General features: G+C 49.6%; 1 protein-coding gene across 1 annotated transcript in view; it reads left to right on the top strand.

The window, feature by feature from the left end:
• EFCAB6 (EF-hand calcium binding domain 6) overlaps positions 1 to 20,361 on the top strand; it is a 257,461-nt gene that overhangs the window by 47,871 nt on the left and 189,229 nt on the right. Inside the window, exon 6 of the mRNA XM_013964311.2 lies at positions 7,819 to 7,885. Coding sequence (XP_013819765.2) covers positions 7,819 to 7,885 — 67 coding nt within the window. The remainder of the gene's footprint in view (positions 1 to 7,818; positions 7,886 to 20,361) is intronic.

Below are 20,361 nucleotides of genomic sequence, written 5' to 3'. Positions count from 1 at the left end.
GAGTGAACAGAAAATTCTGTTTCTAGTACTATGGTAGGCTACCTCCATGGACAACACTTCCACTGAAAACAACTAAAATGGTGGATTAAAGGTAAAATATTTTAATGCATTACTGAGCTGGAAAGAGGAAGGAATTCTTAGAGGCTAAGCATGCGGTAAGAACTGGAATCTAGAGAAGTTTTGTATAAAGACAGTTTTTGCCATAAACTCTTGGCCAAATCTTGGTGAATTGGTGCTCCAGTTTTGTTTGGTCTTTGGAGTGAAAGGGATAAGAGACAAAGCCTCCAGGGTGTATCCAAGGTGGAAAAGCCAAAGAGAAGACCAGTACCTGTACAGTGGGGACCCCTATACTGTCCTGTAAGGATAATTATCAAAATATAGATCTGCATCACAGAGACCTACCAATTTCAACACTGGCACTGGGTGAATAGAGGAAAGATTGTGATCACAAGTCAATGTTAATGAAGATCTGTACCTAAGATAATGCTACCTGTGTGGTCTGAGAAGTCTCAGGCTAAGAATTTCCTTAAAACTGGTCCTGAACTGGGTGTGCCCTTCAAGGGAGGGATGCATCTACAACACAGCCCTTAAAGAAAACCACAGATAAAGTGTCACACAGAAAACCTTGAAGACATATGAAGAGACAAAGAATGAGGACCGCAAACAAATGGAAATCATATCCAGTAGAATCAGATCTGCAAACACGTGCAATGTTGGACCTATCAGATACAGAATCTAAAACCAGTGTTTTAATATCTTTAAAGAAATGAAAGAATGGATTCAATACACGAATGCAAAACAAGAGGCAACAAAAATAAAGATTTGAAGAAATACAAATGGAACTGCTCGTACCAAAAGGTAACAGCTACTGTAGAGTACAATTTTAGTGGATGGGTGAAAATAGTGGGGTCAACACAGCTGAAAAGAGCATCAGTGGAGTGGAAAACAGGCCTGAAGGTGGTGTCCAGAATGCAGTGCAGAAACAGAGATACAAAACATGGTGGACGGGAATAAGGACATGGGAGGCGGGAAGAGAAGGCCCAGTGATATTTCTTGGTGAATTTCCAGATATGTAGGAGAAGGAGTGGGACAGGGACTATATTTGAAAAGGTAATGGTTTAGAATCTCGAGCCAGATAAATAAAAAGGGATGCCTATCTAGACATATCACAGTGAAACTGTAGAACGTTAAAATCAAAGAGAAAATATTTAAGGCAGTGAGAAGAAAAATGGGGTTGACTCCAGGGGAGTAACAATTAGACTGACAGTGATGTCTCAACAGTGACAACGAAAGGCATGAGACTGTGGGAGCAGCTCTGCAGTGTGCTAGGCTAAAACACTCGCCTTCCTAGATTTTTTTTTTAAGCTATATTTGTAAGAATAAGAACGAGAGCTGTTTCTGTGGGAACCCCTGGCTGCCTTTCCTCCTCTTGCCATGGTGTCTGCTCACCCACTGGGATCAGACTGTTTGGAAAAGGGATCCACATCTGGCTCCTTTGCCTGTGATGTTCAAGGTTACCTTTCACCTCCATCTCGTAAACTTTCTTCACACTGACTTGTAGGAAAACGAAGCAGCCTTTGCATTGGAATATCCTTCCCAGGTGGCTCAGTGGTAAAGAACCTGCCTGCCAATGCAGGAGACACAGGAGATGTGGGTTCCATCTCTGGGTCGGGAAGATCCCCTGGGGAGGGCATGGCAACCCACTCCAGTATCCTTGGCTGGAGAATCCCATGGACAGGAGAGCCTGGCGGGCCACAGTCCACGGGGTCGCAAAGAGTCGGGCACGACTGAGCAAGTAGCACGCTCACTTTCAAAGGTTTGGACAGCATCTTTGAATTTCTGAAGATTAAAGACAGCAAGAAACATTAAAAAAAAAAAAGCCTGAGGATTAAATAACGACATTTCAGACAAAAACTGAGATGGTTCATCTCCTGCAGATCTCGATTAGGGAAATGCTAGAAGATATGCTACCAGCGAAAGGCAGGTGATCCCACGGAAACTGCAAGGCCCTCTGTGATCCGGCTGGCCTCCTGATGGGACTGTGCTGCTCTGCTCTTGTTTATTGTGTTCCCAAACTGATGACATTCTTTTTGCTCCCATCTTAGCACTTTTGACTGGTGGTTCCCAGCGTCTGCAATGCTTCCACCAGATAAGCCTGTAGGTCACTCCACCCACACTCTTGAGGCTAACACACAAGTGTGACTTTCTCAACATAGAACGTGAGCTCCACAAGGGCAGGCAACTTTATCCATTTGACTTACTGATGTATTCCAAGTCCCTAGGAGAGTGCTTGGCACAGATCAGGTGTTTACTGTGCTTCCCAGGTGGCTCAGGGGTAAGGAATCTGCCCGCCAGTGCAGGAGACACAGGAGACACGGGTTCGATCCCTGGGTTGGGAAGACCCCGTGGAGTAGGAAATGGAACCCGGTCTGGTATTCTTGCCTGGGAATTTCCATGAACAGAGCAGCCTGGCGTGCTACAGTCCATGGGGTGGCAAAGCAGTTGGAAATGACTTAGTGACTAAACAGCAACAGCAAAGGTGCTTAATACATATTTATTGAATAAGAGGTTGCAAAAACACCAACTGAAGTGAAGTGAAGTGAAAAGTTGCTCAGTTGTGTCTGACTCTTTGCCACCCATTTATAGACCTAGGCCTGAATACTGGAGTGGGTAGCCTTTTCCTTCTCCAGGGGATCTTCCCAACCCAGGGATCAAACCCAGGTCTCCCCCATTGCAGGCAGATTCTTTACCAGCTGAGCCACAAGGGGAAGCCCAATGACAACCAACAAACGATACCTATAGTCAACAGCCTGAATGACTGTCGTGGATGCAACACTGAGTGAAGGAGGAAGACGTGAACAAATACTTCTGTTCACATGTGAAGTTCAAAACCAGACAGACTGAACTGTTCTGTTTAAGGACACATATCTAGGTGGTAAAGTTATAAGAAGACAAAAGATAAATGTAAATGAAGATAAAAGTATGTCAAGGCTGTGTATTACCACCTTGCTTATTTAACTTCTATGCAGAGTACATCATGTGAAATGCTGGGCTGGATGAAGCACAAGCTGGAATCAAGATTGCCGGGAGAAATATCAATCACCTCAGATATGCAGATGACACCACCCTTATGGCAGAAAGTGAAGAACTAAAGAGCCTGTTGATGAAAGTGAAAGAAGAGAGTGAAAAAGTTGGCTTAAAGCTCAACATTCAGAAAACTAAGATCATGGCATCTGGTCCATCACTTCATGGCAAATAGATGGGAAAACAATAGAAACAGTGTCAGACTTTATTTTGGGGGCTCCAAAATCACTGCAGATGGTGACTAAAGCCATGATATTAAAAGATACTTACTCTTTGGAAGAAAAGTTATGACCAACGTAGACAGTATATTAAAAAGCAGAGACATTACTTTGCCAACAAAGGTCCACCTAGTCAAAGCTATAGTTTTTCCAGTAGTCATGTATGGATGTGAGAGTTAGACATAAGGAAAGCTGAGTGCTGAAGAATTGATGCTTTTGAACTGTGGTGTTGGAGAAGACTCTTGAGAGTCCCTTGGACTGCAAGGAGATCCAACCAGTCCATCCTAAAGGAAATCAGTCCTAAATATTCACTGGAAGGGGTGATGCTGAGGCTGAAACTCCAGTGCTTTGGCCACCTGATGTGAAGGACTGACTCCTTGGAAAAGACTCTGATGCTGGGAAAGATTGAAGGCAGGAGGAGAAGGGGACAACAGAGGATGAGATGGTTGGATGGCATTACCGACTCAATGGACATGAGTTTGAGCAAGCTCCAGGAGCTGGTGATGGACAAGTAAGCCTAGTGTGCCGCAGTTCATGGGACTGCAAAGAGCTGAACATGACTGAGTAACTGAACTGAAAAGTAAATGATATCCTAAGTGCTGGGACAGTGGTTACTACGAGGAGGAGAGAAAATATTTAAACTGGAAAAGGGCAGATGGGGCCTCTTTGTGTTTGGCTCTAATTCTTTAAAAATTATAATTTTAAAAAATTGTGTTTATTTATCTATTTTTGGCTGTGCTGGGTCTTTGTTGCTTCATGAGCTTTTTTCTAGTTGCATCAAAGGGGGCTACTCTCTAGCTGTGATGTGCGGGCTTCTCACTGCGGTGGCTTCTCTTGTGGAGCACAGGTCTTGGGCACGCGGGTTCAGTAGTTGCGGCTCGTGGGCTCAGTAGTTGCGGCTCCCGGGCTCCAGAGCACAGGCCCAGTAGTTGTGGCACACAGGCTTAGTTGCTCCGCGGCATGTAGGAGCTTCCTGGACCAGGGATCAAACTCGCTTCTCCTGCATTGGCAGGCGGATTCTTTACCTCTGAGCCACCGGGGAAGCCCCAGCTCTCATTCTTAATTTGAGAAGCTGTTAAACAGGTGTTTGCCTCCATTGTAAGCAAACTACGCATATGTGCCGTACATACTTTTCTGGTCAGGGTTACATCTCATAGTAACAATTTAAAGCGATGAATTTAATAAACAGATGAGATGCAGCCCAAGAAATAGGTGAACTGGAAGATCGGTCAGAAACCATGAGGCAGAGTGTAGCACAGACACAGAACATGTAACTGGAGCTCTTACAAAGAGCGCAGCGAGACAAAGGACGGGAGTGGCACACAGAGACCACAGCCCGGCCCGGCCCACCGATGGGAGGGGCTGTCCTGTGGATCCAAGAAGCCACGTCTCCAGCAAGATTTAAAACAGAGGTGGGGGCAGAACCCCAAGGACCAAAAGATGCAAAAACAGTAAAACGGGGACTTCCCTGATGGTGCCGTGGTTGAGACTCTGCTCTTCCGCTGCAGGGGCCCAGGGTTTGATACTCTGGTCGGGGACCTAAGATGCTGCGTGGTGTGATGCGGCCAAAAAAAAAAAAAGATAAAAAAAAAAAAGAAGCCAAAGGGCAACACTTACACAAAAGTGACTTTTCAAAAATAATCTGTCGATTTACTTCTTTCTGGCTAGCTGGGTCTCCGTTGCAGTGCGTGGGCTTCTCACTGCGGTGGCGTCCCTGTCGCCGAGCACGGGCTCTGGGCCCACAGGCTTCCGTAGCTGTGCCTTTCGGACTCAGCAGTGTGGCGCCACGGGCTTAGCTGCCCTGTGGCGTGTGGAGTCTTCCCGGACCAGGAATCAAACCTGTGTCCCCGACATTGGCAGGCAGATTCCTATCCACTGCGCCACAGGGAAGTTCAAAAGTGACTCTCGAATGGATGAATAACTATGATGTGTTGGAAGACCATCACTGCCTTCCTAGGACTGTTGATCTAAAGAAAGCAGTTCAGTTCAGTTGCTCCATCGAGTCCGACTCTGCTACCCCATGGATACTGTACCCGCCAGGCTCCTCTGTCCCTGGGATGCTCCAGGCAAGAGTACTAGAATGGGTTCCCATTCCCTTCTCCAGAGGATCTTCCTGACCCCGGGATCAAACCTGCATCTCCTGCATTGCCGTCTGAAGAGGGGCCCTTTGACAAGTATGCTGGTTGTCATTTCCAGAGCAATTGCTACACGATTAAAAATGGACTGCGTAACTCCCAAACTCAAAAAAAAAAAAAAAAAAGAGGCACAAAAACTGAATGATAAACATTAGATCAACCCAAAAGAAGGCAAGAAGAATCAGAAGAAGCAGGACAAATGGAAATCCTGAAAATATCAGTAATTATAATAAATATTCCATTTAAATGTAAAGTCCACGAAAAGAAAAACCTAAACATAAGTTTATAGGAAGGTTAAAAGTGAAGAGATTTAAAAAGACATACCATTCCAAGAAATACCAATCTAAAGAAAGCTGGAGTCACTGAGTTAGTATCAGGTAATAGATGGGGCTCTCTTGAAGGAGACAGAGATGGAGTTTGGGGTGGCAGAGGAACTGCCTTGACCAAATGCAGAGGCAGAAGGAGGAGGGAGGAGGCTGAGGTTGAGGGGGGCAGCCTCCCTGGGCCCGCTGATGGGGGGTACCCAGGTATGTCTACCTTTTACTCCTTAAATCTGAAACATATGCTACCTGTAGTATTTTGTATCTCTTCAAGACCTAATGAGAACAGTATTAAATATATGACATTTAACAGAGAATTGTAAGGCTGGATTCCTGGTTTCATCTTTAACTTGGGTCCAGCACTCAACTCCTCTGAGCCCATTTCGTTCTATCTAAAATGAAGTTAATTTCCCTTTAAAGAGCTCCAGTGTCTTCCCCTCATCCCACTGTGAAGTCCAGGCTCCTCATCAGGGACCCCCGCACCGCCGGGCTGGTTGCCTGCCTCCATCTCTGAGCTCACCCCGTGTTCCTCGGCCCTGCTTAGTGGACTCTGGTCCCCCAGCCCCCGCAGTGCCAGCCCTGGGATATGCCAGACTCCTGCCACCTCTGGGCTTCCTGCCGCTGCGTGCTCCCTTTGTTTTGCTCAGAGAGCTGTTCCTCCGAGAGAGTGGCTCTTGGCTCCTCAACGTGTGGGTCTCTATCCCAATGCCCCATTGTCCACCCTGTCCAGGAGACGGGCCTTTCCTTCTTACCCTATCTCTCCCCCACGCCACCCGCACTGCCTGCCTTTATTGTTTTCACAGCACTTCTTATTACATCAACTTACCAGCAAAGGTCCGTCTAGTCAAGGCTATGGTTTTTCCAGTAGTCATGTATGGATGTGAGAGTTGGACTATAAAGAAAGCTGAGTGCCAAAGAATTTATGCTTTTGAACTGTGGTGTTGCAAAAGACTCTTGAGAGTCCCTTGGACTGCAAGGAGATCCAGCTAGTCCATCTGGAAGGAAATCAGTCCTGAATATTCATTGGAAGGACTGATGTTGAAGCTGAAGCTGCAATACTTTGACCACCTGATGTGAAGAGCTGACTCATTTGAAAAGACCCTGATGCTGGGAAAGATTGAGGGCAGGAGGAGAAGGGGATGACAGAGGATGAGTTGGTTGGATGGCATCACTGACTCAATGGACATGAGTTTGGGTAAACTCCCGGTGTTGGTGATGGACAGGGAGGCCTGGCGTGCTGCGGTCCATGGGGTTGCAAAGAGTTGGACACAACTGAGCGACTGAACTGAACTGAACATTGCTTATCTGCTTGCTTATTTCCTGTCTGTCACCGTCACTGGCATTAAGCTTTTTCAAGACTGGAAATGGTCTTCTGCTCGACACGCTGTCCAGACCTGGGTGCAGGAGGCGCTGGATAAATACTGTGAAGTGGCATCTGGTGTTCTTTGTCCCCGTCCTAGCCCCACGGTTGATTCCAAAGGGAGTCTGAAGCGGTCTATGGGTGGACAGAGGATGCAAAATCAGAGTTAATACAAGCAGATGGAGCCAAGCGACTGGTTACAGACATTCAGCCAGGCTCAGCCCTTTTCAGCAGGGCTCAGCGTGCACTGTGGCGTGAACGGGAGCCCGCAGGGTCAGAACGCAGTGTCGCAGTCCTGGGTGGGGAGGGGGCGGCAAGGCCAGGCCACCCGCGTCTGAAGACTGGGCCTCCACTTCCCCATCGTGACCTTTGGCCCGCCCAGCTTCCTCTGCAAAGCGGGATGTCTGCTAACCCATGGAATGAGGCCTCATGGAGTGCAGGCCATAATTAACTCAGTCCCCGCACCGCCCTGGGAGGTGTCGATGTTGTATTTCATTTTACAGAAGAGGGGCCCCAGGCCTGGAGAAGCTAAGTAACTTGCCTGAGTTCACACTTCTGGCAAACGGTAGTACATAAGAAACACCTTGCATTTAAAAATATGCAGTGTAGAAATTCTTATCATTTTCATCCCTGTGTGTCCTATGTAAACGTTAATTCAGTGAAAACATGCTAACAAGAGGTTTTTAATTGTTGTCTTTAAGGGGAGGTGAGAATGAAATGAATGGCTGTCGGACATTAAAAGAGCTCGAGGCCCAAGTAGGAGAAAAGGTAATAGAGATCTTTCAAAGTTCTTCCGCGCCCTCAACCCTACCCCCTGGCCGCCCCTCCCACCGCCCCCCCCCACCCCCCGCCCTGCCGCTTGTCAAAAGTAACTGCTAGCAGAGGGAACTGATGGAGCTGATGCAGAATGAGCTGGGTCTTGTCATCTGCGTTCTCATGTCAAAGTCGCCTGACTCAATAGATGGCGTGTGAGAGCCCGCGTTCCCTCGCCTTCGCCCGCTCCGATGGCATCGTCTGTGAGGAACCGTGCCGGCAGAAGTCCTGGAATGTTAATTACCTTTGCTTTAACTTTGGATCATCATCCGCACGGTGGCCCCTCGGTTTCTGTCTACAACCGAGGCAAGGTTTTCTTTAGAATGAGAAAACTGTTACTTTTCAGCAGTAAGTGCCAATCAAGAGCAGCATGGTAAAAATAACCAGAGCAACGCAGGGAGATAGACATTTATGTATGGAGTAATTTAGCCACAAAAGCTCCCGCGTGTGTTTAGGAAGGAGCATGTAGCTTCGTTCCTGTTCGCCGATTACAGGTGGATAGCAGGGCACAGCTCGGGAGGGAGGGGTGTTCACAGCGTTTAGGGTTGGACTCGGACCCCTATTTAAGATGCATGTGAGCCTGCTCAGTTACATGAGCAGTTTGAGAATCATAGTTTAATTCACTTGATTCAATATGTTGGTTAGAAATGTGACAAATTTTCTTTCCTTTTTGAACTCTTCTGAGATTTTCATACTTTCCAAATCAAACAGAGCCAGAAACCCACAAAATGTTTGTCTAAACCCCACAAAATGTTCTCCCGGCTTGTGCCGTTAACACCAGAAATTCATCTTAGTGTGATAAGTTTTCAGCATTATGTGCTCCCAGAAATCTGCTTTCTCTGTCGTTTATATCAGTAGGAACCCTGGTACAATCACTTGCTGCTTCCATTGTCGTTCACTTGTTATTCTGTAAGAGATGCATAACACGCTGGATATTATTTATGGTATATGTCCTCAATTTGTCTCTTCACAAACTGTGTTAATCATGAAATTATCCTGGGACAGTCAGCTGTTTACGATGGGCATCCTGTCAACTTAGATGCCGTTGTGGATCAATAATGTGGCTTGACGGTTAGGGGAGCCTGTGGACACAGGTCCGGCTTGTAAGTTACTGAAAGTGAGGCTTCCAAGAGGAAAGCTGGAGGGGACTTTCCACTGGCTGGCTGGCCTTTCATCTCAGCTGTCTTTTCATCCCAGCCTCCTTCCAATAAAGCCCTCCCACTAAGAGTGAGTTTCAACCAGGGCAGTTTTCGGCTGGTTCTGGAGAGAACAGAAAGGTGACAGCCGGGGCTGAGCAGGAGGGGACGCCTGCTCCCTGGCTCTCCCTGCCGAGCAGTCAGGCCCACACAAGCTGGAGCCCCAGCTCGACCGGCGACCCTGGCCCTGGGCAGGCAGGTGGCCTGGGATGGGCTCTGCCATTTACCAGCTGGTGGTCTTGGGAAAGTCCTTGCCATCGAGTTCCTTCATCCGTGGTTGGGAATAGGAACACCCATCTCATGGTGCTGTTGTGTGGCTTAGAAACCTCCGGTATAAAGGGCCTGGAACACTTAGGCGATGCCATCTGTCATTATTATGGTGATTACTACAGTTTCCCTTGACGAACAGGTAGGAACTCATGAATGTCATCCCTTCCCACGGAGCCCAGAATAAACAGAACAAACCCAATACCCTCCTTGGCTGCTGGCTGTGCAGTAGCGTGTTTCCAGCTGCCACTCGGGTCCTGCAGTCGGACCACACTCGAGCACTGGTGACAGAGAGGAACACCTAGCAATTAGTGAAAGAAGACTGTCTTCATACATACGTTGTCATTGCTGGGCGAGCCACACATTTGGGGAGTGAGAGATGCTAATGCTTTTGTTTTAAATATAAGTCCACGAGCCTCACTGGAGCCAAGAATGCATGCAAATGTCTCTTGTGAATTTTGGGAGCCAGACTTTGCTAAATGTGTGTGTGGTCTAGCCGTCCTAAACCAACAGGCAGTTAGCTGCTGGCACCCCAAACTGCCCGAACCCCAGTGCTTGTGTATCTCAATTGATTTCTTCTGCTGTGAGCGTGGTCTGATGGCTGGTTCCTCAGCCTTGCCCTAGTTCAGGTTCACTTAGGCCCTCCAAGGGGCTTCCCTGGTGGCTCAGTGGAAGAATCCGCCTGCCAGTGCAGAAGATGCAGCTTCAGTCCCTGGGTTGGGAAGATGCCCTGGAGGAGGGCTTGACAACCCACTCCAGTATTCTTTCCTCGAGAATCCCTGGACAGAGGAGCCTGGTGGGGATATAGTCCATGGGGTCACAAAGAGTCAGACGTGACTTAGCGAGTCAACAACCATAACAACCAGACCTTCCAAACGCCCTAGTCTGGGACTTCTACCTCCAACTGTATTTCCTCCCTATGAGTCTCCTGGGATTTCCCTGTAGCTCAGATGGTAAAGAATCTGTCTGCAGCACAGGAGACTTGGGTTTGATCCCTGGGACGGGAAGATCCCCTGGAGAAGGGCATGGCAACCCACTGCAGTATTCCTGCCTGAAGAATCCCATGGACAGAGAGCCTGGTGGGCTACAGTCCTTAAGGTCGCAAAGAGTCGGACCGAACTGAGCAAGTAACACTTTCACTTCCCTTTCACTAGACCCTCCAGTGTGTCTTCACATTCAGTTGAACCCCAGGTCTCCCTGAGCCTCGTTTTCTCCCTCCCTCAAGGCGGAGATAGACAGGGTGGTCTCTGGGTCCAGACTCTCTGCCCTTTGGGGACTGTGACCCGGGGCTTCACATGAGGAAGCTGCTGTCTGCGTCCGGGGGCCCTGTATCGGTGAGGAGGAAGCTTTGCACGCCCAGGTGGTCCCCAGGGTGCCATCCTCAGGCTCCGGGTCCGGGGTCCTGGTCCTATCTGCGCCCAGGTTCTGCCCCGTGGGCGCTCTGTGTCTGGTGCGCCCCTGCTTGCCCTCCCCTCTCGGCCCTGGCTTCTCCCGGGTCACGGAGATGACTGTGTCCCTGGGCTTCTGTGCCTTTGGTGGGTGTCTCCTTGGCTGCTGTCAAGCTCCCTGGTCTGCAGACACCTCATGGTCTCAGTCTGCTGGGAGGCAGCAGGGCTCAGTGGGCAGGACGCACCCCTGGCATGAAGCCCCATCTCTGCCCCTGCCCACGGGCCCTCAGGCCTGTCACTGCTCTTTGCCACCATCTCTGAAGGCGAGGCAACAGCACCGACCTACCGGAGCGGCCACGAGAATGAGTGGGAGTAATGCCAGCGACGCCCTTGCGTACAGTGGGTGCTCGATAAATGTCTGTCCCTTGATCTGTCCTGCCAGGCCCTCCTGTAACCTTTCCTGTGGGAGCTTTACCCATCTCCAGGAGGCGGCCCATCAGCCACCGCCACCAAGGTGTCTGGTTGTCCTGCCTTTTGAGAACTGTCCAACTGAGCTGAGATGATAAGGAACTTCTCGTCTTGTCCAAGTCTGAAGGAGCATAGATCAGGGTCTGCTCACTCACATCTCCTCCAGTCACCAGGAGGCGGCCAGCATTCCAGGTCTGACACATGGATACTGCAATATCAGGGTTTTGGTTTTTTCCCAGCATGCCCTTTCTGCCAGTATGACTCTCCCTAAACACGATGGAACGTCTCCTCATGACTCATAGCCCAGGGTCTTGTCCCCACACAAACCCGTCACTGGTGGTGGTCTTGCTCCAACCCTGGTCACTCCCTGGTGCAGTGGCTGGACTCCCTCCCCTGAGGCATGTGACCATGGGCTGGGGGCGGGTGGGAGCTAACATCTGAACAAATGGAAGATGGAGGGTTTCGTTAGAAAGAGACAGGGTGGGCAGACGTCAGTGGCTTTGGAGAAAGTGACTGACAGCGTCTGCTTCAGCCACCCAGCAAAAGGACCCGCAGGCTGGCCGGGCCTTAATCTTTTGGACAGTGATGAAATTTTTGGATTTTGCCAGCTGCGATACCAATAAGAGGTGGCAGAGACTGAGCATTTACTAGGAGCTGTTCCAAGTGCGTTACTGTGATTACATATTCAGTTTCCAGGAGAGCCCCCTGGGGCAGGTGCTCCTGGGATCCCTTCTTGATGTGGAGGAAGCTACAACAGAGGCTGAGCAGTTGAGCCCTGTGTGCACAGCTGGGGACAGAGGAGCTGCAGTTCCTGCCTTGGCAGCTGGCTCTGGGTCCCGGCTACTAATCACCAGCCACCCTGCTTCTCAAGGAGGCCCTTTAGGAAAGGCAGTGACATGTCGTTTGTGTGTGGGTGCGTGTATAGTCAGTGCTGTCCGGCCCCGTGGACTGTGGCCTGCCAGGCTCCTCTGTCCCTGGGATTCTCCAGGCAAGAATACTGGAGTGGGTTGCCATCTCCTCCTCCAGGGGATCTTCCCGACCCAGGGATCGACCCCAAGTCTCCCGGGTCTCCTGCATTGGCATTGGCCGGCAGATTCTTTGCCACTGTGCCAGCTGGGAAGCCCCAATACCTCGTTTGCCTGTAGCAAATGTGACTCTTGCTTATGCCTGGAGGTGGACCTGGCCTCCCTGATCACCGCCATATGAACGAGCGGAGGTTGTTTGCTAACCCCGGAGTTGCGTTGTTGGTTGTGTGGCATCCACTTCAAACGGGCATTTGGGAGTTTTCTTTCCCTTTCCTGCCCATCTCGCACTCGTTCGCAACTCCTCAGTTGCTTACGTTCCTGTCGGCCCTGTGGGGCCCTAGCCTGTCCTGCAGCTGCGGCAGCACCCGAGAGCTAGGGATTAGTTCTCCACCGACTTCAGGTGAGGACGCTGTCAGGACAACAGGGCCAGAGCCGGGCTGCGGGGCATTGCCAGGGCAACCACGTTCAGGTCTTTTGACCCTGTTTCATCTTTCATCAACTCCTGACATGAGCGTGAGGTGGAGGTCAAAGAAGGGGCGAGCAGGGGAAGAGAATCATCTTGTCCTGCCCTCGAGCTGGGGGGCGGGCGGATGCTCCCTGTAAGTCGTGTCCTGGGAATGGCCAGGACACAGGAAGCTGTTCTCAGTTATGTAAGAACTTCAGTGTGTGTTTAGAAAGGTCGCGACGAGTCTCCTCCCCTCCACAGGCAAGAAAAAAATTGTTTTAAATTGAAGACTAGAATTCAAGAATGTGCAAGACAGCAAAAAAAGACACAGATGTGTATAGCGGACTTTTGGACTCAGAGGGAGAGGGAGAGGGTGGGATGATTTGGGAAAATGGCATTGAAACATGTATACTATCATGTAAGAATCGAATCACCAGTCTATGTCCGATGCAGGATACAGCATGCTTGGGGCTGGTGCACAGGGATGACCCAGAGGGACGTTGTGGGGAGGGAGGTGGGAGGGGGGTTCATGTTTGGGAACGCATGTACACCCGTGGTGGATTCATGTCAATGTACGGCAAAACCAATACAGTATTGTAAAGTAAAATAAAGTAAAAATAAAAATTTTTTAAAAAAGGGAAAAACAAAAACAAAAACAAAACAAAGACATGAGAGAAAAAAAAGGAAAACTAAACACACCTCACCCAAAGCCCTAGGTCATTGGCTCTCAGACCACATCACCGCCCCATCAAGAATGCCTTTCAAGTCTGGGTGCCGTGATGTCAGAACATCTGGTCGACCCAGTCAGCCGCGACGAGCCTGTCTGTGGGACACCGAGTGAACTGACACGGGTTTTTATGGGATCACCCCGGTGCCTTGGAGTCGCACAGATGCAGCTCAGTCATTTCAGGAGCAATTAGTAAATAATTGGAGGCACTAAGCTGCTTGCTTGCTCGGTAATGTCGTCACAAAAGTGAAGACATGCAAGTGATGGGTATATTCATTTTCTTAAATAGGTGGATTTTCTTAAAAAAGAGATTTAAAAAATTATCGCTTGAGGAATAAAGAAACAGTCGTTAGGATCACAGCCATTTCATAAACATACCTTAACATTAGAACACCACATTAGCACTCACGAATGTATCAGAATACAGCCTATTTGCCTAATAAAAAGACTGTGTCAGGCTCAAAATGAGGCCATTTACTAAAACATACAAGCTTTTGGTTAATTCGTAATATTCTCCTAATCCCGCTTTTATCATCTCTCCTCCGGTGCACTTGGTATTAATTGCCTATTATAGCAGGTATTTGAACACATCTCCTCTTTCATCTGAAGAAAATATTAGCATATCACGGGGCTGTTGGGACAGCTTGTATCTGAGGCACTTTCTCCTCCTGCAGAAAAGCCTATCAATCATAACCGAATATAGTGATTAATAATGTCACAGCTCTTGTTCCTGTGTCTCTGTGCAGCTAAATGAAGAGCTGTGCTTACATTTTGATCTCAAGCATTTCACATAACAAAATAATCAGCTGCCATTTTATTTAAAAAAAAGATATTGAAAATGCTCCTACCCCAGGACCTATTTTTGGTTACTCTATTATTAATTTACTAAAGGCTTCATCAGGAAAGTTAATCAAAGATGCTGTTATGTCAGAATTTATATTTTTTCGGTCTAAGTTTATCTTAAAAAAAATCTTTCTTACATGTGGCAAGTCAACACAAGATTGCAGGAATAAATGTTTAAAACAGCACAGTGTGGGGGAGACGGGCCAGTGGGTGGGGGACAGGCCAATGGTGTGGGGGGGACAGGGCAGTAGTGTCAGGGGGACAGGCCGGTGGTGTTGGGGGGACAGGCCATTGGTGTTTGGGGGACAAGCCGGTTGTGCGGGGCAGGCCGGTGGTATCGTGGGGACCGGCCAGTGGTGTTGGGGGGACAGACAGGTGGTGTTGGGGGGACAGGGCAGTGGTGTTGGGGGGCAGGCCGGTGGTGTTGGGGGGACAGGCCGGTTGGGGGGCAGGCCGGACCCCTGGCTAAGTATGCATCTGAACCAAGGCACTCTGAGTGGCCCCCAAGCAAGCTAGTTTCTCTGGGACCTGTTTTCTCAGCAGTGAAATGGGGAAGCAGTTTTCCAAGATTTTTCCAATAGTGTTGAGACTATGGGAAAAAAATATAAAATGAGCTCACCATAGTGCAAGGCCCACGGAAGTCTTTCAGAAAATTAGGAGTTTGCATTTGGAGTGGATAAAACCAGAGAGTTAATGTGGAAAATAGAAAGTGCTCGGTCATCTACGGTTTAAAGCTACTACGCGGGCTGCGTGCTGTTGGCCCCCGTGTTTCTGCCTCCATCTGCTTCTCCAGACTCACCACTGTCCACAGACCAAACCAGGGCAAACGGTCTCGCTGACGCCACCCAAGAAGCCTTCCTCCCCGGACCTCTCTCAATCTCAGCGAGTGGCTCCAGTCCGTCGGTGAGTCCCGTCTGCTGTGGCCTCTGCCGTATCAGAGCCCCGTGTGCTTTTGCATCCCCGTGGCCCCCGTGGACGGCCCTGCCAGTCACCCCGGGGGTGGTTCTTCCTGCTGCCCGCCTTGCCCCTCACAGTCTCCATTTTTTGCGACACCAGAGCCGTCTGTTCTTAACGTGAGTCAGGTCTCATCTGACTCCTTTGCTTAAGACGCCGCATGGTTACTGGTCACTTACTGAATGAAATTCGGACAAGCACCCGGGTGTTTTGCACTTAGCATGAGGCTTCCCCCCTGGAGTGGCACGCCTCCACCCCTGAAAGTCTTTGGATTACACCATCTACAATTGCTCAGCACTCAGAACATCCTGAGGTTTTGTTTATCTGCCCATCACTAGGAAATACGTTTCCTGGGAGTGGGCGCCTTCCCCACCCTGCTCCCTGTTGTCACTTTAGTGCCATGAACAGACCCCGGCACCTGATCTGAGCTCAGTAAATATTTACAGGAGAAGTAACTAAGGTGCTGCAGGAGGTGTGCACAGGAGAGACACCACGAGGAGGGTGAGAGTGGAGCTTGAGCTGGACCGTGGATGGGCTTTCCATCCACGTTGAGGACAGGGCAGAGGGCGAACGCGGGGCGGCACTCAGGACTGCAGCCTGGCGGGAGGAGAGGGTGCGGAGGTGAAGCGGGCAGGGGACGCGTGGCCGGGGAGGAGACCAGCTCTGTGACCGCTCCACACCGAGTTCTGTTTCTCAAGGCAGAAGGGACAGAGCAACTCCTGAAATGCAGACTAGAGAAAAGGGTGGAGGTGTTTGAAGGTGAGCTGTTGTTAACCCTAAAGCATGGGGCACGGGGTGGTGGTGCAGCTTGTTGATGTTCCTGATGGGGTGATGGCCTGAGAGCAGAGGATTCAGGCGATGACGTCAGCAGAGGAAGGCTGCACGTGAGGGGAGAGCAGCTGGGGTTGGGGTCCCTGTTGGCAGGTCCCAGGATAGTCAGTCCCTCACCGGTGTCGTCAGACTGTGCTTGCTGCACACCTCTGCTGTGTGGGGTCCTGGCGGTCCTGGGGGCCCTGCTGCCTCTCCTGGGGTGCAGCTGTATGAGTTCTGGGGTCAGGGTGATGGGGCCCCAACATGCATGGGCCATGGTGTCTGGGCAGGAGCTCCCATCCCAGGCCTGTGGGTGTGGTTAGGAAGAAGGAGAGACACGAATCTAGATCCTTCTAGATTTTCCTCCCTCTTGGGGCTTATTTTGTAGCTGTGTCAGTTGTTCAGTGAGTAGATAGAATTCCGATTAGATATCTTTAAGCTGTTGTGGTGTTGGAGAAGACTCTTGAGAGTCCCATGGACTGCAAGGAGATCCAACCAGTCCATTCTTTTTTTTTTTTAATTTAAATTTATTTATTTTAATTGGGGGCTAATTACTTTACAATACTGTATTGGTTTTGCCATACATCAACATGAATCCGCCACGGGTGTACACGTGTTCCTCATCTTGAAGCCCCCTCCCACCTCCCTCCCCGTACCATCCCTCTGGGTCATCCCAGTGCACCAGCCCCAGGCATCCTGTATCCTGCATCAAAGCTAGACTGGCGACTCGTTTCTTGTATTATATTATACATGTTTCAATGTCATTCTCCCAAATCATCCCACCCTCACCCTCTCCCACAGAGTCCAAAAGACTGTTCTATACATCTGTGTCTCTTTTGCTGTCTCACATACAGGGTTATCGTTAGCATCTTTCTAAATTCCATATATATGCGTTAGTATACTGTATTGGTGTTTTTCTTTCTGGCTTACTTCACTTTGTATAATCGGCTCCAGTTTCATCCACCTCATTAGAACTGATTCAAATGTATTCTTTTTAATGGCTGAGTAATACTCCATTGTGTACATGTACCACAGCTTTCTTATTCATTCATCTGCTGATGGACATCTAGGTTGCTTCCATGTCCTGGCTATTATAAACAGTGCTGTGATGAACATTGGGGTACACATGTCTCTTTCAATTCTGGTTTCCTCGGTGTGTATGCCCAGCAGGGGATTGCTCAACCAGTCCATTCTAAAGGAGATCAGTCTTGGGTGTTCTTTGGAAGGAATGATGCTAAAGCTGAAACTCCAGTACTTTGGCCACCTCATGCGAAGAGTTGACTCATTGGAAAAGACTCTGATTGGGGGCAGGAGGAGAAGGGAACAACAGAGGATGAGATGGCTGGATGGCATCACGGACTCAATGGACGTGAGTTTGAGTGAACTCCGGAAGTTGGTAATGGACAGGGAGGCCTGGCGTGCTGCAATTCACGGGGTCGCAAAGAGTCGGACACGACTGAGTGACTGAAATGAACTGAACTGAAGCCGTTTGTGGCAGGTGAGCATCTTAAAAATGAAAGTCAAAGGTCGGGGGAGATATATGTGATGTATATACAGAAAGTTTCTCTTTTCATTGTGGCTGCTAGGAAACCCCAAACCAAAGCTGGATTTTTGTTCTGTGGTAGAAACTATGCCCTGGAGGAGGGCATGGCAGCCCACTCCAATTTTCTTGCCTGGAGAATCCCCGTGGACAGAAGAGCCTGGTGGGCTACAGTCCATGGCATCACGAAGAGTCAGGTATGACTGAGCGGCTAAGCACAGCACAGCAATGGTGACTTTTAGGTGGCTTTAGCTCTTCTCCCCGCCCCCACCCTCATGAGGGGAAAGGCTACGCACTCCAGTATTCTGGCCTGGAGAAGTCCATGGACTGTATATAATCCACGGGGCTGCAAAGATTCATACATGACCGGGCGACTTCCACTTTATGGGCTTCCTGTGTGGCTCAGCTGGTAAAGAATCCACTGGCAATGCAGGAGACCTGGGTTCGATCCCCAGGTTGGGAACATCCCCTGGCGAAGGGAAAGGCTACCCACTCCAGTATTCTGGCCTGGAGAATTCCACCCGGCTCTTTTTTAGCCAGATCCGATCCCTTTTCTCCGTTTTCGCGGGCCTCCTTTGATGTCTTTCTGTGTGAGCTTGCTCACTCTTTGGTAGAGACAGGCTCTGCACCCTTCCAGTGAGTCAATGCCGAGTCCTCTAGGAAATCGGGGACAGGGGAGGGTGGGGACATGACAGGAGCAGGAAGGGAAGTCGGCCCCTTTGTTAAAGGTGAGCAATGCTGGCCACTGCGCCTCCCACACGTCCCCAAATTGAAAGTTTGTGTTTATGAGGCTCTGAATGTAGTCTAATTTTTTCCTATCTGGTTTGGCTCATCTCTACCAGCTGGTAAATAGGAAATGTTCACGGTAGGAAGCCAATACTCTGCAGAGTGTAAACAGATGGAATCGATATAAAGTGACAAGTTAGACTGTGCTATTGAGAATACAGAGCCAAAACCAAGAACATAACAGTCAAGCTACTTACTCCGTTCCAGTTCATTTAGTCCTGAATAGCGCTTCATATCTGCACAGCTGTGTTGTTCTTTTTTATTTTTCCCCTTTCTTTCTTCTGGGTTGATAATGACAATTTCAAAGAAAAACTTTAATTAAAGATTTTATACGAAATAGCCAAAAGTAGAATAATAAGGAAAATGAGCATTGATGTGTTTATTGTAAGAGAAATCTTTTTCCTTGGCTTCAATTTAAAAAAAAAAAGAGAGAGAAGTGTACTCCTTAAATTTAAAATGAGTTTCGTCGTGGCAGCAGAAAGGTGCCAGACTGACAGGGTGGCAGCCGAACCCCGAGCTCCGCTGAGGAGCCAAGACACAGGCCGGCCAAGGGCCCCCTCCCCAGCGCCCCCAGCCCCAGGCAGGCGGGTGGGCTGTGGCCCCCAACCCCCTGCTGCTGGAAACCTTCGATGAAGGTGGCTCCAGGTGAGGAAACAGGAAACAGCTAACAGGAGCCAGTTCGAATGGCCGCACCCTGGTAAAACCTCTAGGCCGTTGCCCTCTGGCCCGAGGAGGGTTTGCCATCCCCCAGCCCCACCACTCCGGAAAGGGGCCCTGCCAGAGCCAGGCCTGGACGCGGGGGTTGGGGGGTGGGTTCTGGGCTCCAGGGAGGGAACAGAAGGCCCTTCCTCACCTCCTTTCAAGTCTGGGTGGTCATATTTATTTGGGTTCACAGCTTTCTCCCCTGGAGCTCCCTTCCCAGTGCCATAAAGAGAATTTTAAACAAAGAACCGTGGAGTAAGAATCATCCACTGTTAGCAGTTTATTGAACCCGTCTGAACTCATCGGGGGTACAAACGGGAAGCAGTTTGATTCTTTGCTTTCCAAGCAGGGGCTGGCGAATCTGCCGCCTCCCGGAAGGAAGGCGGTCTCAGAGGGTCCGGGGATAACAGGCCCAGCGCAGGTTACACCTGCCAGCTTCAGCAGCCCATCCGCCCTCCTTCCAGACCCCGGGGCCCCGGGGGGGTGGGCAGGGACCTGCCCCTTCTCCCTTCTTCGGCCTCTTTTCTCCCCGGTTCATCAGGGGTGTGATGAGGGCTGAGGAAGAAGAGGGGGCCTCCCCGCCCCCCGCTTCCTCTGTGACTGCTCATGGGGCACTCGGGGACTCACAGGGATGGCGCTTCAGGGGCCCTGAACTGTGTGGTTTCCCGGGGAGACGGAGCAGCTCGGGGCTTACCCTCCCCTCTCTCCCGGTGCCCCGCCCCAGTTGTCCCCCTCACCTGCTCCTGCAGCTCCAGTCTCCCCAGCTGGTGAGCAGCTCCTGGGAGCAGACCAGCTCCCTTCTACCTTTCTTTCTCTTTAAAAAAATTTTTTAAACAATTTGTAAAGGTTGCTTTCCATTCACAGTTATTACAGAATATTGGCTGTTCTCCTGTGTTGTAGAACACATCCTGGAGCCTATTTTACACCCACTAGTTTGCATTAATATTTCCCACCCTTGTATTGCCCCTCCCCTGCCTCCATTGGTTACCACTAGTTTGTTCTGTGTATCTATGAGGCTGCTGCTTTTTTCGCTGTATTCACTGGTCTGCCATATTTTTTTAGATTTCATATGTGATATCATGCAGCATTTGTCTTTCTCTATCTGACTTCCTTTCCTTAGCATCATGCCCCCCAAGTCCATCCATGTTGCTTTGCAAATGGAACAAGTTCTTTCTTTTTTATACCACATCTTCTTTATTTATTCGTCTGTTGATGGACACTTAGGTTGCTTCCATGTCTTGGCTATTATAAATAGTGCTGCTGTGAACACTGGGATGTAT

Source organism: Capra hircus, chromosome 5 (genome assembly GCF_001704415.2).
Source record: "Capra hircus breed San Clemente chromosome 5, ASM170441v1, whole genome shotgun sequence".
NCBI lineage: Eukaryota > Metazoa > Chordata > Mammalia > Artiodactyla > Bovidae > Capra > Capra hircus.
Note: the sequence above shows the minus strand (reverse complement) of the source record. Positions and strands in the feature narration are given on the sequence as shown.